Genomic DNA, 16,219 nt, shown 5'->3' on the forward strand with positions numbered 1-16,219 from the left:
ACCACTAGGCTACCCCAGTATACATTTAGCTAACATATAGTTAATCCAGAGATTCTTAACTTTGCCTCAATTTGGCAGTCTCGTCCAGATCATCATGGCACATTTAGTTCTTCAAGATAGCCACATTAGCTGCTAATTGGCATTTCATTTTGGGGGGAGGTAAATACAGGCAAATATATTGATGAAAGTCACAATTATCAAAACGTCACGCCAGGTTAAGCCTACACGAAACACACCCCTAATTTTTAGTGTTTCTAGAACCATTTCCCTGTTTGACCTCTAGGTTTAATGGGTATCGAATTGTATTAGTCACATGCGCCGAATGCAACAGGTGTAGTAGACCTTACGGTGAAATGCTTACTTACGAGCCCCTAACCAACAATGCATTTAAAAAAATATATGGATAAGAATAAGAAATAAAAGTAACAAGTAATTAAAGAGCAAATAATCTGGGTAGCCACTTGATTAGGTGTTCAGGAGTCATATGGCTTGGGGGTAGAAGCCTCTTAGTCCTAGACTTGGCGCTCCGGTATTGCTTGCCGTGCGGTAGCAGAGAGAACAGTCTATGACTAGGGTGGCTGGATTCTTTGACAATTTTTAGGGCAATCCTCTGACACTGCCTGGTATAGAGGTCCTGGATGGCAGGAAGCTTGTCCCCCGTGATGTACTGGGCCGTTCGTATTTTGACTCATACTGTGGTACTCTATTGAGTGTTTGCACCCTAAAATAGAAGGATAATGTCGATATTAGACACTATTGCACCACGTCTCACCCCATTTGTGTGCATGCCTAACAAACTTCCATTTACATACAGTAGCTACAGTATGCAGTTATTTTTCCCCCAGATAATCACATGTCAAGTACCCGTTTATTAGGTACACCATCCAGTGCCGGGTCGGAAGACATTCCCCACACCATTACTTACCCACCACCAGCCTGTACCGTTGTAAACAAGCAGGATTGGGCCATGGACCCGCCTGTTAGCTTGCACGATTCTCCTTCGACCTTTCATCAAAGTCGCTTAGATCACTCGTTTTGCCCATTCTAACGTTAAATGGAACAATAACTGAATGCCTCGATGCCGGTCTGTCTGCTTTATATAGCAAGCTTGGCCACGTGTCTGTAGGAGCTAACCATTTTTGTGAATGGGTAATGTACCTAATAAATCGGCCACTGAGTGTATATATGTATATTGACCAGATCTATATATTATTTGCTGTGACCAGTGCGCCTTTTGTCCAAAATCTGTAAGAAACGTTTTATGGCAAGTTGAAATTGTATTAATGAAGATTTGGTACAGTACTCTTCTGAACATTTTTATAAATATGTGTATTATTGATTGATGCTGCAGATGCAGTGGTAATTTACTTGTCATTCACCTATTATCAGGGGGAAATGAGATGGACCGAGGCAAATGAGACATTTCACAGATGTGTCCTAGAGCAGATTGACATTCTGATTTATAGTATTGAAAGGATTGTATGATGGATAACGATCACAGTTGGGAACACCATCACAGCTTGCCATGTAAGAAATTAGTTCAGTAGTGTTATGTGCAATGCCCATATACATGATTTGGTAAGGAAACGTAGAGGAATCGATGCCCACAAACTGCAATGATTAGAAAAGTACCTCTGTCTAAGAAGCAAAAGCATGAGCCAATCATTTGTTCTTCAAATATATAATCTTAGTTCAGTCATACAGATATATACATTGTATAATAAATTATATTTATAAAAACATAACATTTTCAGATTATAAAATAAAAAGGGAATTATTAACTTTAAAACCTTTGTACAAAACTTTGGATGTAGCGGTGAGGAAAGGAAGGAACTGAACACAGAAAGGGCCCGTGTAGGGAGAGCCTTTGAGGGTGACACAGATACTAAGCTATGTCACAAAGGGAGGAGTCTACACTACCTAGGTAAGTTGTATTTTTGTTGTTAAATATAATGAATAGGAAGCACGTAGGACTGTCAGAACATGTTGTGTGGAAACCTCTCACAGGTTCCACGTTTGTGAAGCCAGCATGCCTGCCTGCCGTCCCTCTAACACCCGTCACTGGAAGCAGCACAAACACACATTCACCTTCACTCACATTGGCTGTGTCCCAAAACACTAAGTAACCCCCCCTACCCTTGTCTCCTTAATTTGTTTCCCACAGATACTTCAAATCTCTGAACAGGATTCCACCATATTGCTTCTATTGTCAAGACATTTCACATCAGTGGCAATCCAGGGAAGGAGATGAGGAAAGAGGCCTATTGAAGACTATTAGGACACTTTCTGCTCTCTCCCCTCTGGTCTCCACTTGTCATCACATTTCACTGGTGAGAGAAGGGTTTAGAGCTTAGACAAGGACTTCACAGTATTATGAGGAACATAATGAAATGTCAGTGTGTTGGATAAATGATCTCATTGTCGTAGTATGACTGCTATGAGTAGAATAATTAATTAGCATTAGGCCTATTGCAAGTGCAAAATAAACTGATGACGAATGAATCCAATAAAGTCTCTTATACCTGAACCCTACCTGTTTGTTGTGAATATTTTGTTCTATATGACATTTAAGCAATGAGGCCCGAGGGGTGTGGGATATGGCTAATATACCACGGCTAATGGCTGTTCTTATGTACGACGCAACGCAGAGTGCCTGGACACAGCCCTTAGCCGTGGTATATTGGCCATATATCACAAACCCCAGAGGTTACTTATTGCTATTATAAACTGGTTACTAACATAATTAGAGCAGTAAAAATACATGTTTCGTCGTACACGTGGTATACGATCTGATATACCATGGCTTTCAGCCAATCAGCATTCAGGGCTTCAAACCACCCAGTTTATAATTCATTATAATTTCCTCAAATACTGTAAATCTGTCTTGTTTCATACTCAAAGGGAAATTACAGCGAAACGTCTCTGATCTGAATGAGATGAACAATCTCAGTTGTGTTACTGTATGTTAGAATGTAACTGGTTAAGACAAGAAGAATGTATTTTCTCTCATAAATAGCAATAGCCAACATTTCACTACCTCTAGACAGTTCTTGTTCAGCTGAATAGTACATACGTGCAGAAATGTTCGTTAGTGGAAACGAGTGTGTTTGTTTCCTGCACATGTCCCCTCCTGCATACCACCTCCAGTCCTGGCCCATTGCTAATATTTCAGAAATGTGGGGCTATAAAATCAGGCTCTAGCATATCTTCCAGGCATCAGGCATCCCAGCCAGGCGACAGCTGTAGTTCAGTATCAGTACAGTGTGCAGGGGTTGGGAAAGAGGAGATTTCATCAGCTCAGTAGTTTAGTTTAGGAGGGAAGGGTCCAGTAACAGCCACTCAGTGGGTTCAGTAGTTAAAATGGTAGGTTCCTGGGCTGTTGCTGTGTGTTTAGTACTGTTGGAGAGTTGGTTTAGTTCTCAATAGTCAGCCAGCCAGGTGATTGACTGGTGGAATCAGGTGTGAGTTAAAAATATGTCAATTCAATAGCAACGGTCTGGAAAGTCATTGGTTACTGCACAGCCGTGTGTGGGGGAAATAAATAAAGAAGGGGTCATGGCCCAATGGTGCAGGAATGGGAACAGGTCAAACTGACAGCTTGTTCCAAAGGAAATGGGCCCTCCCATATGTCCGTTCGTGGAACTACCTACTCAAATAGAGGAGGAGGATGCAGGGCTTGGAAGAAGGATATGTTTTTTTTTTTATTACAAGGGTGCAGAAGAATAGAGTTCCAGTACAAAGTGCCATTCCTCATTGGTGCCTGTCTGTCTGTATATACGCAAGGACTGCAGTGTGTGTTTGTGTGTCTGCGATGGGCGCTATGGTCCATCATTCTGTCCGTCTGTCCGAGCGAGGGCACAGGCTCTCACTTGCATGTGTGTACGTCGTAGACACGCACACACTCCTGGCAGCTGACGTAGCAGCACCAGTGGAAGATGCAGTGGCACTTCTCCTTTCGCTTCTCAGTCCGGGTGTTGTGGCCCCTGCCGCAGCAGAGCAGGTCACAGCCCTCGATGCCGTGCGAGGACAAGTTGCAGGCACGGTCGCGGGTGCCGAACGAGCCCGTCTCCTGGTTGGGCTCGCAGAAGTTGGGCGAGCCCTCGTAGTAGACCATGTCACGCTCCGTGGGGTGTTTGAAGAAGGCATACTTGGCGCGCAGCGTCTCCACCCAGCCACGCGACTCTCTGTGCTTCTCCACCACCATCTCCGAGGCGCTGTCATACTTGTCTTTCAGGTAGTCACCCAGCATGCGGAAGTCGGGCTGTGCCCACCAGCACGTTTTCACCTCGCAGCTGCCAGACAGGCCATGGCATTTACAGCGAAGGTGCATGTGGTCCAGGATGGTCTGGGTAAAAAAGAGAAATAGGGAGAAGGAAACAGTTCAGAAACTGATAGAATAATCCTGTTTTCTTTCAGCACAGTGTAAATGTGATATCGATTGGTAGCTTGTCAGTCTACTACCGGAAAGTCCATTTGATTAACTACTCTTACCAATAACCTGGCTAGTGACGACCGACTTGTAGGTTGAGAACAACATGCTACTTGGCTGAGTCTTCAGGTGTAGTTCAGTTCAGGCAGCTGTGAAACAGAGGCAGGCCTTTGCAGTGTGCAGCAGCTAATTCCCTCAGAAGTCACTGCACTCACCTGAGCAACGCCACCGGCTCTCTTAGCCTTTGTTTAGATTTGCTTAGCTTTAATTCTCTGGCTATATTTAGCTGCAGAATTCCCCCACCTGCGCCGGAAGGCAGGTGCTTGTGGCACCTTTGGGCGAGAGGGGAGTGGGGGCGCTGAGGGGTGGAGGGGTTCTTAGTTCTGACATCATGTCCTGGGCTCGTCTGGCCCCTGGCATCTCCCAGGGGCCCTGGGGGGAAACAATGGAGTGTAAGAGTGCCAGGTGGGGCGACTAGGATCAGGGTGATGGAGAGAGGGAGAGGGGTTGTGACAGGGCTGCCTGCCTTTTGCAGCTCCTGTGGGCTCCCTGCTCCTGTCTAGTCAGATCAAAAGGCTGCCTTGTTGCCGTGTGGTCTCTCCAATTGCCCCTCAGCGTGCTGGTGAGGAGTAGCTCGCCAGATATTTCACTGAGCAATGACAGCAACGAGTGATGGTTTAAGTCCAGGCTGATTCCCTTCTCTTCCCCCTCAACTAACTCAGGTTATTTGTCTGGTCAGGGAATTTCGGATGGGATGTGAGGCATGAAAGGCAGGGGCAACTTTTTTATATCAGATAATTACCCAGTCTTTCAAGATGAAGTGCTACTTTTTGCACCTTAGCCAAATACATTTAAACTCAGTTTTTCACAAATCCTAACATTTAATCCTAGAAAATAATTCCCTGTCTTAGGTCAGTTAGGATCAGCACTTTTTTTAAGAATGTGAAATGTCAAAATAATAGTAGAGAATTATTTATTTCAGCTTTTATTTTCTTTCATCACATTCCCAGTGAGCCAGAAGTTTACATACACTCAATTAGTATTTGGTAGCATTACCTTTAAATAGTTTAACATGCGTCAAACATTTCAGGTGTCCTTCCACAAGCTTCCCACAATAAGGTGAGTGAATTTTGGCCCATTCCTCCTGACAGAGCTGGTGTAACTGAGTCAGGTTTGTAAGCCTCCTTGCTTGCACACGCTTTTTCAGTTCTGTCCACAAATGTTCTATAGGATTGCGGTCAGGCCTTTGTGATGGCCACTCCAATAACTTGACTTTGTTGTCCTTAAGCCATTTTGCCACAACCTTGGAAGTATGCTTGAGGTCATTGTCCATTTGGAAGGCCCATTTGCAACCAAGCTTTAACTTCCTGACTGATGTCTTGAGATGTTGCTTCAATATATCCACATAATTTTCCATCATGATGCCATCTATTTTGTGAAGTGCACCAGTCGCTCCTGCAGTAAAGCACCCCCACAACATGTGGCCACCCCCCTGCTTCACGGTTGGGATGGTGTTCTTCGGCTTGCAAGCCTCCCCCTTTTTCCTCCAAACATAATAATGGTCATTATGGCCAAACAGTTTTATTTTTGTTTCATCAGACCAGAGGACATTTCTCCAAAAAGTACGATCTTTGTCCCCATGTGCAGTTGCAAATCGTAGACTGGCTTTTTTATGGCGGTTTCCTGCTGAGCGGCCTTTCAGGTTATGTTTATATAGGACTCGTTTTACTGTGGATATAGATACTTCTGTACCTGTTTCCTCCAGCATCTTCACAAGGTCCTTTGCTGTTGTTCTGGGATTGATTTGCACTTTTCACACCAAAGTTCTTTCATCTCTAGTAGACAGAACGCGTCTCCTTCCTGAGCGGTATGACAGCTGCGTGGTCCCATGGTGTTTAAACTTGCTTACTATTGTTTGTACAGATGAACTTGGTACCTTCAGGCATTTGGAAATTGCTCCTAAGGATGAACTAGACTTGTGGAGGTCTACAAACCAAATCTGAGGTCTTGGCTGATTTCTTTTGATTTTACCATGATGTCAAGCAAAGAGGCACTGCGTTTGAAGGTAGGCCTTGAAATACATCCACAGGTACACCTTCAATTAGCTTATCAGAAGCTTCTCAAGCCATGACATAATTTTCTGGACTTTTCCAAGCAGTTTATTAAAGGCACAGTCAACTGTAAACTTCTGACCCACTGGAATTGTGATACAGTGAATTATAAGTGAAATAATCTGTCTGTAAACAATTGTTGGAAAAATTACTTGTGTCATGCACAAAGCAGATGTCCTAACCGACTTGCCAAAACTATAGTTTGGTAACAAGAAATTTGTGGAGTGGTGGAAAACCTAAGTGTATGTAAACTTCCGACTTCTACTGTATGTGTATTTACATTACATATTTACGTTGTATAGTATGTATAACCAATATATCCATTCTAGTAAATCCTCAGTGTAGGCCAGTGTAGGCCTATTTACCGTGCGTCCTGCCTCGTTGTTGTGCCGGTTCATAGCAGAGCGTGCATCGGGCCGGTTCTCTCTGGCATCGGCAAACTCTCTGGACACCAGCACCCCGAACTCAGCGTCCTCGCTGCAGCCGCCCCACTTCCAGCCCTCCCCCGGGGGACCCTTGTGGTGGGAATCACAGCCACACATGGTGGACGTGCCCTCAGCGCAGGACCGCGTTACAGCAAACGCCACACCCGCAGAGGCGATGGCGTGGACAAACGCCGACTCTCTGGTGGCTAGCGAGAAAAAGGAAGGAGTAAATTCAATCAATTAATCTTTAGTACCATCTTCTTAACAAAACAGTTTCTGCAATCTTCACTGCTGCCAACTTCCATACATCAGGGGTAATGAAAATGACACCCTTGGGCACAAACCTATTAACACAGCTTTTCACCTTCAAGCAGGTATTCATATATCATAGCGATAAATACTTGGTTGACACACAATGTACTGCAAAAATAATGTTTTTCAGGAAAAAAGTCCTTGAGAGGATTTAAAACATTGGGCCCTGATCAGTGTAGAAAACACTGGGTGAAATTCTCTTCACTCTCATCATCTCAACATCTACCATAGACCTAGGAGATATGGACAAAAATCCATATTGCGATAAATTGACACATTTTTGCGGTAACAATAAATCAGCGATTAATTATTTTTGGGGGGTGGTGTGTTCTACCGATTTTGGAAAGCGTCGTAGAGATGGCTACATGAGACATGTCCCCTAGCTGTGGCATCGCCATATTGTGGCTGGTGTCAGTAGGGCCTAATGCTCAGTGAGATCTCAATGACCTTCTGTCATCCCTGAGGTGTGCTGTTTTGCATTGGAAAGTATTTAAGGAATGTCGCCCCCCTCCCTGTCAGAGCCCACAGGGCCTCTAGGTAGAAACCTTGCAGTGCGTCTGCTTTGCTCCGTGTTTGTGCTGAGAGATGGAGTTACGCCTCCTTTGAACGGAACAACTTATTATGTAACCAGACACCATTGTTTCACAATCGCAGCTCACTTACTGTGTGTGCTGAGGGCTTACCCATTTCTCTACTGCACCACCTCGCACTGCACACACACCGGCAGAGACACACACACAGAGGGTATGGGGAGGGCCCACTCTGCAATGGAGCCACTGTTAAAGCATTTAGAGAGGCCTAGCCCCTCTAAAACTGACTGCAGTTAGTAGTGTTCTCTACTAAACACCTGCAGGGAAGTTAGTTATTCTACAGTGCAAGGCGATCTACAAGTCTTTGTAGTGTTAATTTGCATGAAACAGAGAGAAAGATAATTGAAAAATGTTGTCGTTTCGGTCGCTAGGGGACATTTAACGCGCTCATAAAGTTAATTAGCGCACAACCTTTAATGACGTTATTTTTTGCATTTAAGCCTTTGTTTGAGTGAAACCTTTATGTGAATGGCTGAATAGAGTCACAGTTCATAATAGGGTGAGAGGTCATATGGCTGCACTGATGGGAAATCCTGGGAAGTGGAAATGTAATATAGTTACTGAACTAACACTAAACATCACCCCTGTTATCTACATGACAACATGTCTCACACAATATCCAATCAGGTAATACATCTTGTAAATATATGGTCACAAAACCATGATTAAAGACATTGTCCAAAGTGCCCACAATCAAAAATGTTTTCCAGTGTGCTTCATTCTAGGTAAACAGCGCTAAAACGTAATTTTTGTGCTAAAACCTCAATGTTTGTTTGATTGGATCGCACACACCTCTGGTTGAGAGGCGAGGGGGAGTCCCAGCTAGCCCTGGCAAGCCATGCTGGGCTCTCCACAACGGGGGCCTGTGAGCTGTGGGCCCCAGGAGCTCTGGCTGTCAGCCAAGGCTGCGCTGCTCCTGCTACCTGCTGGGCCCATCAATCCGCCTTTGTTTCCCTTGTGTCACACTAGATTACCCACACAAAGGGCCCAGCGACTCGCGCCCCTGCAGCCCCGCTCTGCCCAGAGTTGGCAATCCCTAAACTCCCCCCCTCCAACACCCTCTCTCCGCCACCACCCTGAAAGCCCATCCTCCACTACCACCGCCACTTTGCACCCTCAACCCCCCATTTTCCGCCTGTAGCCACCACCATAAACACCATAGTAGTTAAGGATGATGGGGAAAGGGTATAGCCACCCTGGTCTGGGACCCCCTCCCTCGTCAACCCCATGCCGTCACTCCCGATTCAGGCTGCCCCCCCTCCCTCGCCAGCACCCCCTGCCTTCCTTCCACCTCACCCCAACATGCCGGCCTAGGGTAGGTTGGGAGATTCCCTTTCAGCCTGTTTTCATGACAGAGTCAAAAGGGCGTGTGAATGGGGCGTCCGTGGGAGCCGGGCTGTGTGAGGCGCGCACTGGTCTTCAGGCACAGTAGGGGTTGAGCTGAGCCCTCCAGCCCCTTTCTATTGCATGTAATCTCATTTGGCCTTCCCGCTCCCTTTTTTAAAATGTATTTTTAGGAGAGAGATGAAGGTTCACACTGCCCATTCCTGCCCAGATCCCTTTCCCTCTGACACGCAGGCTAATTAATATCCAATCAGCAGCCTCACTCCGCAACACAAAGACCCATCTTCATCATTAGGTATTTAAAGGCCTACTCCGAGCACCCCAGGTTCTGTTTTCTTAGTGCGTTCTGTGCTTTTGTATCAGATTGTTTAAAGCACCCAGTCAGTCTTAAGACCGTTGATGATTAGTATTCACTGTGAAAAGCTTGGCAGATGATCTCCAGTGTATTAACTGTGACAACTGTGTATCAACTGTAATTGTGTGAGCTAATCTTGAGAGATTTATAACACTAACTTACTTTCATGTGTGAAAACATCAACAAGGTTGGGAAGCTCAGAAGAAGACACACAGATTCAAAAGACAAATGTGATGTTGAAGGTAGCGAGATGGATGGACGTCAAATAATCTGTCAGTGCTTGTACCAGCGCTCCTTTCTCACTGCAGTAAGGAAAGGTGTATATTACTGTAATTACCCTGCGGGTCATTTGTCAATAGGAGCATGTAGAACAGGCAGTGCTCAGCAGCAGAGCAATGGGTTCTTCTATCCCCATGTCAGTTTACGGTACTTACCTCACATTTGTTTACACACCTTGTTTCCCATTTTCTCACTGATATGCAGTGGTGTATAGTACTTAAGTAAAGATACTTTAAAGTAATACCTAAGTAGGTTTTTGGGGTTATCTGTACTTTACTTTACTATTTATATTTTTGACAACTTTTACATTCCTAAAGAAAATAATGTACATTCTACTCCATACATTTTCCCTGACACTCAAAAGTACTTGTTACATTTTGAATGCTTAGCAGGACAGGAAAGTTGTTCAATTCACGCACTTAAAGAGAACATCCCTGATCATCCCTACTGCCTCTTATCTGGCAGACTCACCAAACACAAATGCTTTTTTGTAAATTATGTCTGAGTGTTGGAGTGTGCCCCAGGCTATCCGTAACTTAAAACAACAAGAAAATAGTGCCGTTTGGTTTGCTTAATATAAGGAACGTGAAATGATTTATACTTTTACTTTTGATACTTTAGTACATTTTAGCAATTACATTTAATTTTGATACTTAAGTATATTTAAAACCAAATACTTTTAGACTTTTACTCAAGTAGTATTTTACTGGGTGACTTTCACTTTTACTTGGGTCCTTTTAAATTAAGGTATCTTTACTTTTACTCAAGTATGAGTAAATTGGGTACTTTTTCCACTACTGCTGATATGTCCCTTTAATGTTTTTATCACCGCTATGAGAAAAAGTAGTTTCCTCATACAACCTGCAATCGCCTGTTGAAGTCAGATTAGCTCATCTTTTACTGAGGAGTCAAATTCCATGGTTGTTGTACATCAATGCGTTTTTTTTGTATGTTTTATATGGTACTTGGCTGTAATTCATATATCCCAAAGATATCTCAGTTACATCCCTCATATGAATACCTCACTGGCAGTATAGAGGAAAGAGTATATTTGTATTCTTCATACAAACAGTCCTGTTACAGTAGGAGGCCTACCTTTGTCCAGTACGGGCCCGAAGATGGCCAGGTTGTCCTTGATGGTGGTGCAGTTCCAGCGGCGCCCCCTAAACTGGTGCTGGCACTCTTGGATGCCCAGCTTCACGCCCTCGGCCACACTGGGCATGATCTCGATGTAGTTGCGACAGAAGCGCAGCTGCTTGGGCACCAGGCCGGGGATAGAGCCACACAGGATGGGTTGGGAGCCCAGAGACGAGTACTGCTGCCCCAAAGCTAGGGACCTGCAACACAGGGAGAGGGAAGGACGGGGGAGTGTGTCATGTACCTGCCCATCCAGACCTACAGTATATTACTGTCTAGTCTAGCGCCTACCCTACACAGTCTGTCAGTCTCTCTGTATCTCCATTCAGCTTTCTAACGAGAAGCCATCTATAGGATCTGCTGCCATTGAGAAAAGAGGGCCCTCCCTGAACTCACTGCCTCAATGGCAGGGAGGTTATATATGCCAGGGAGACCCTCCAGAGGCATTTTGTTCAAAGAAAGAAAGCAGATTGCCTCTTGATATACAAAATGAAACTTATATTCTGTGCTCAGAGTTGCTTTTGCAGTAGGTGGTGTTGATTATTGTTTTTCTGTGGGGGTTGGGTTGACTCAGTGAGTGTTTTATTGGCTGCATGAGTGCTTAATGCAGTTGCACTTACAGAAGCTAATAGCCCCTCTTCAAGAAAGGGATATGACCTATTAGTATTGACTTTTCAAAGAGCTCCCTCTTGTTAGCCCCTGCAGATCCTGATGATCCGAAAGAGAACACACACTAATCTGTCTCTTAGTTTCTCCTCTAGATAAGACACACACAAACACACATGCTCAATTCTCTGTTATTAGCCTAATTTCTGATATGTGATGTGATGTGATGTGTGTGTGTGTGCGTGCAGTTAAGTTTGTGCCATGTGTCGTATTGGACATATGGCATTCCTGAAACTCCTTGTGCTTCACCAGCGTGCTGGCAAAGATGTGCCTAAACATGGATTAATCACCACAACGAGACAGCCCAGCTCAGACAGGGATGCCAGAAACCATTATAGTTTCATCAAGGTAATTAATTTTAATTGCCTGTTTTTTCTCCTTAGATAAGGGAAGGAGAGGAAAAGGTGATGTTTGCTATGTCCATGTTTTAACATGCTTACTGTGATGACAGGCTCAAACAAAACTGCACCTTCTTAAAGATGCTATGTTTGCCATAAAGTAGTTATGACATTGAGGTTTTATTGTTTATTTATTTGCGAGTGTATGCCACTTTTATAAACATGCCCTTACCTACCTATGCGAAGTGGCGCAATCCACCATGCACCACAACACATTGCTGCAGATATTAAGTCCTGTAAGCTAAATTGACAGTACTATAATTTAGCAGTAGCTTCTCTCAAGAGACAGAGCATTCATGATCCTTATCTGTTTCATGATATTGTACTGTACTGATTTTTTCATCAGCATACACAGACATTTTAGAGTGTGAGAGAGTGTAAGAGAGGATGTGTGAGAGAGACTGTGTGAGAGAGAGAGAATCATGGGGAACAATCGGTGCTGATCAGATCAGAGCGCCACTCGGGAAGACCTCAGGCCAGCCGCGGGGCGCAGCTCTATCACGGCAGCCACTGACTCTGAAAGATGAGCCACCCCAACACAAAAGCCAAGCCATTGAAGTCAGAGGGAAAAGTTCACAGCTCATGTACGCTTTGCTTTCTCTCCCAGCCACAACCCCCCCCACCACCACCACCTTCCTCACACTTTTGCTTTTTGATCTCCTTTGGAATACAGGTGAGCATTGTTACAGCAGGCTCCCAGGTTTCACTGCTTGCCAATGGGGCTTACACACTGAGACAGCAGGCTGAATGGCTTGGCTAGTACTGCAGCTAAGCTGATGGAACATGTGAGACTGTCAACAGTCATCACTGCCTGGCCTGCCACATGTTCATATTGCACTAACATACCAATAATGTTCAGAAAGATCATGCAATTTCTGGACTAAATGAAGATGGAGGGAAGACAAGTGACTAGTTCAAAGTCTATTGCAGTGAGCAGTCCTATCTCAAAATATTAAAATATGCCCGGTAAAGCTAAAGTAATTTCACCTGCATTCACCCAGGCTTCAGACCTCTAACTCATTTCAATGCTCAGTTTTGTTATTTTAAACACACACTTGAAACATGTGTTCGTATTCATAAATATCTGTCGGCCCAATAACAATATCCCAATGATATCAACTGAATAAATAGTTCCATAACATTTCATGTTCCCTTGCACAAAAATAGACCTCTGATTTATGTGCTGGTAATTAGAGTGCGGTCATTTTTTATCTATCCATATTTTTCTGTTATCCAGTAATCTAAGGCCATGTTTACTCAGGCATGAGGGAAGACCTTGTAAACTCATCGGCCAATCCCAGAAATGCCACTGAGTTCAAGTGTTGCTGACTTCACTCTGTCTGGAGTGACTGAGTGACTAAGTTGAGTAATTACACAGTCTGCCAGCTGTGCTACTGCCCATTAATCTCCCAACCTGCTATGGGGCGGACCTGAGTTGATGCCCTGGCCCTGCATGGAGCTGCCTGCCATGGTGGAGCCCATCCCTGGCACCACGCAGCCAATCGGCTCGCCCCGTCTCCTTCTGGTACATTTGCTACTGACGCACCAGTTTCGGAGGCGATGTCTGATGAAGTCAATTACTTAACCGCAGGAGGGTTTTCTTGTGGACTTAGCGTGTTTAGACTACACGCTGAGGCTCTGCGTCCTCTTTTATTTTGTTTGTAAAGGATGAGCCTCACTTGGTCTGTAATGGACTGACGAGATGAAAGCAAGGGTTGTCTTTGGCTAGGTGCTAATGACAGTCTTAGATCTGAGGAGAAGCCTGTCGGTGCCAGGCATATCACACACACACACACAGACAGAGCGCTGTGCGTATATCACGCTGAGCCGGTTGGCTTTGCCTCGCTTCTTGGAAGCCATGAGCGATGTGTCTCAACCAAGTGGGAGAGGAGCACAGAAGCAGCAGGGCATGGGCTGAGGGAGGCAGAATGCCGGGGGAATCCGCTCTAGGGGAGTAGACAGAGGAGCAGAAACTGCTTGGCAGGTGCATGCCTAGGCAGGTCTGTGACTGTGGGGCCTCCTCTGGCCCTGTGGGGGATTAGTACTGCTGGTTGGGGGTTTTCTCAGTATCAAAAGCAACTCGACGTGAGCATATGGGCCACTAGAAACCACAGACACGAAGAAGAGGAGACAAAGGGATTTCACCACAAAGTGCAAAACGGTTGAAATTAAGGACATATCTATCAAGGCTATTTTCACAGGGGCAAAGCCTCTGTGATGGTTGCGTTTCTGCTCCATATGTCTTTTATGAAGGTTTGCTTCACCACTCCCTTAGCTGCTGAATAACCTTTGATTCAATCAGTATGTGTGGCTAGAATATTTTGCAGCTATCTCTGTGGGAGGTCTACATCACTGGGGTCAAAATGTCATACCTGTCTAAGAGCAGACTTTCCCTTTGTGACAGCCAGGTACTCCATGCCCAGAGGCACAGAAAACACTTTGCGACCCTCAACCACTTTAAGCATGACACCTGACCTCATTGCCTTGAGCTTGGTGGCATGTAGGAGCAGTTTGAAGTTCATGACCAACTAGGCCTCCTATCCTATCATCACTTTAACCTCCAGTCATGCATTCAGCTCAACACCAGTCAAGGACAATTACCTCAAAATGTGTAGCCCTCTTAATCTCTCCAATAGTATAAAGCCAATGTCAACTGTAACATGTGCAATCACTCAGTTGTATTAGGCCTATAGGCTTACTTTGTAAAGTGAGTGGGCATATTCCTGAAAATGATGTCCCTATGACAGTGCTGTTATACCATGTTGACAACTTTTTTCCTCAATAGGCCTAGGCTACAACTCATCCCATGCTCTATCATTTGAATGTAGCCATGTGAAGCGGATAACTAAGCAAGCTATCTCAATTCACCAATATTGTTGTCAGTTTGTCATCCATATATCCAGTAATAGGCCTATAAAAGAACAGGACACTGACTATGTAGTTGCTGTTTTAAATCGCTTCAGTCATTGTATTAGTAGACACATTTGAATTATTTAGGATTTCCAATAATGCTTTATATTTGTGTTGTTAAAGTCACTGCTGAACTCACCATTTTGTTGGAGCCCTCATCACGAGGAACACTTCTGGAACTAGATTTGTGGTTGCTTGGTCCATTATTGCTCAAGTTTACTTGTTGATGTAAATAGCCTACACGTTTTTCACAGCGCAGAAAATGCCAGTCAAGTTGTCAACGAGTTAACATAACTTCGGGAACATGGCGCCCCATTTAGACCTTCACCATTATTACGTTGCTAACTTTAATCTTGTAAAGGTTTACCAAACATATATCATATCAAAGAGAGTCGCCACTATGTGATATTTCAAAAACACAACTAGAGTAAACCGACACGAACTATCTAGACCGGCAGGACAGACAGCCGTTCTTTCAGCAATGAAAAGTTATCAGGTAAGATCCATGCAATGTTACAGGGCTGGGGATTCGGTTCAGTTAATAGATGGACAATTTAATTCCTGAATATATGCTAATGCATGCCTGGTTTTAGGCTAGCCTAGGCTACTCACACGTGCTACACACACGCAACAATGAAGATGTTGAATGGAGAGCAGCAATTATGCCCAACAAGCTGTCAAACTCCCTTTAGCTTGAGTAAAGTGCAGGTAGGCTAGGCCACTTAACTGCAGTAACCAACATTTCCGGGAGGGGTATTGCTAATGTCTTCTGACTGAGTTGCAATCGGCAAAAATGCAACGTTTGCCCATGGCACTATGACCATAATGGGGCCTAGGAAGAGAGAGCTAAACAGATAGGGAGAGAAGGATTAGAGAGAACCAGCCTGTCACAATCCATCCCTCTATGCATTATTCCCCAGGCACTGTTCAAAGCTTCATGGAAAATAGGGTGATGTGTGCTTGTGTAGAGGGGATGGCTCTGTTGCTACTTGTACTCAAAGGCTTTACTCCTATCATGCCATGCATTTAGGTGCACACATGGTTACCCTGTCATAGTTACTGTACAGTGCTTTTTCTGCATAGAAAAGGAAGTCAAAACAGTAAAAAATAAAATAAATAAACATAATGTACGGGATGGTAAAACGTTTTTAGTGTAAACTTAAACGACTACAATCAGATATAGATTATGTCGAGAAGGGCTATTCATTCCACAGTAACAGAATTACGCTGAGACTCAGATTTTTCACTTTTAAAATAGGCCAA

The 16,219-nt window shown here is 44.4% G+C and overlaps 1 protein-coding gene across 1 annotated transcript; it reads right to left on the bottom strand.

Moving 5' to 3' along the window:
* Nucleotides 1-1,946: 1,946 nt before the first annotated feature.
* On the bottom strand, nucleotides 1,947-15,899 carry LOC118367101 (proto-oncogene Wnt-3-like). Its single transcript, XM_035750148.2, has 4 exons — nucleotides 15,096-15,899; nucleotides 10,941-11,182; nucleotides 6,906-7,171; nucleotides 1,947-4,345 (listed from the first exon to the last, which is right to left on the bottom strand). Exons 1-4 carry the CDS (start codon nucleotides 15,158-15,160, stop codon nucleotides 3,866-3,868), a joined length of 1,053 nt encoding a protein of 350 aa, XP_035606041.1. The 5' UTR covers nucleotides 15,161-15,899; the 3' UTR covers nucleotides 1,947-3,865.
* Between the last annotated feature and the right edge of the window lie 320 nt (nucleotides 15,900-16,219).

The sequence above is a fragment of the Oncorhynchus keta genome, chromosome 3 (assembly GCF_023373465.1).
Source record: "Oncorhynchus keta strain PuntledgeMale-10-30-2019 chromosome 3, Oket_V2, whole genome shotgun sequence".
Classification (NCBI taxonomy): Eukaryota; Metazoa; Chordata; class Actinopteri; order Salmoniformes; family Salmonidae; genus Oncorhynchus; species Oncorhynchus keta.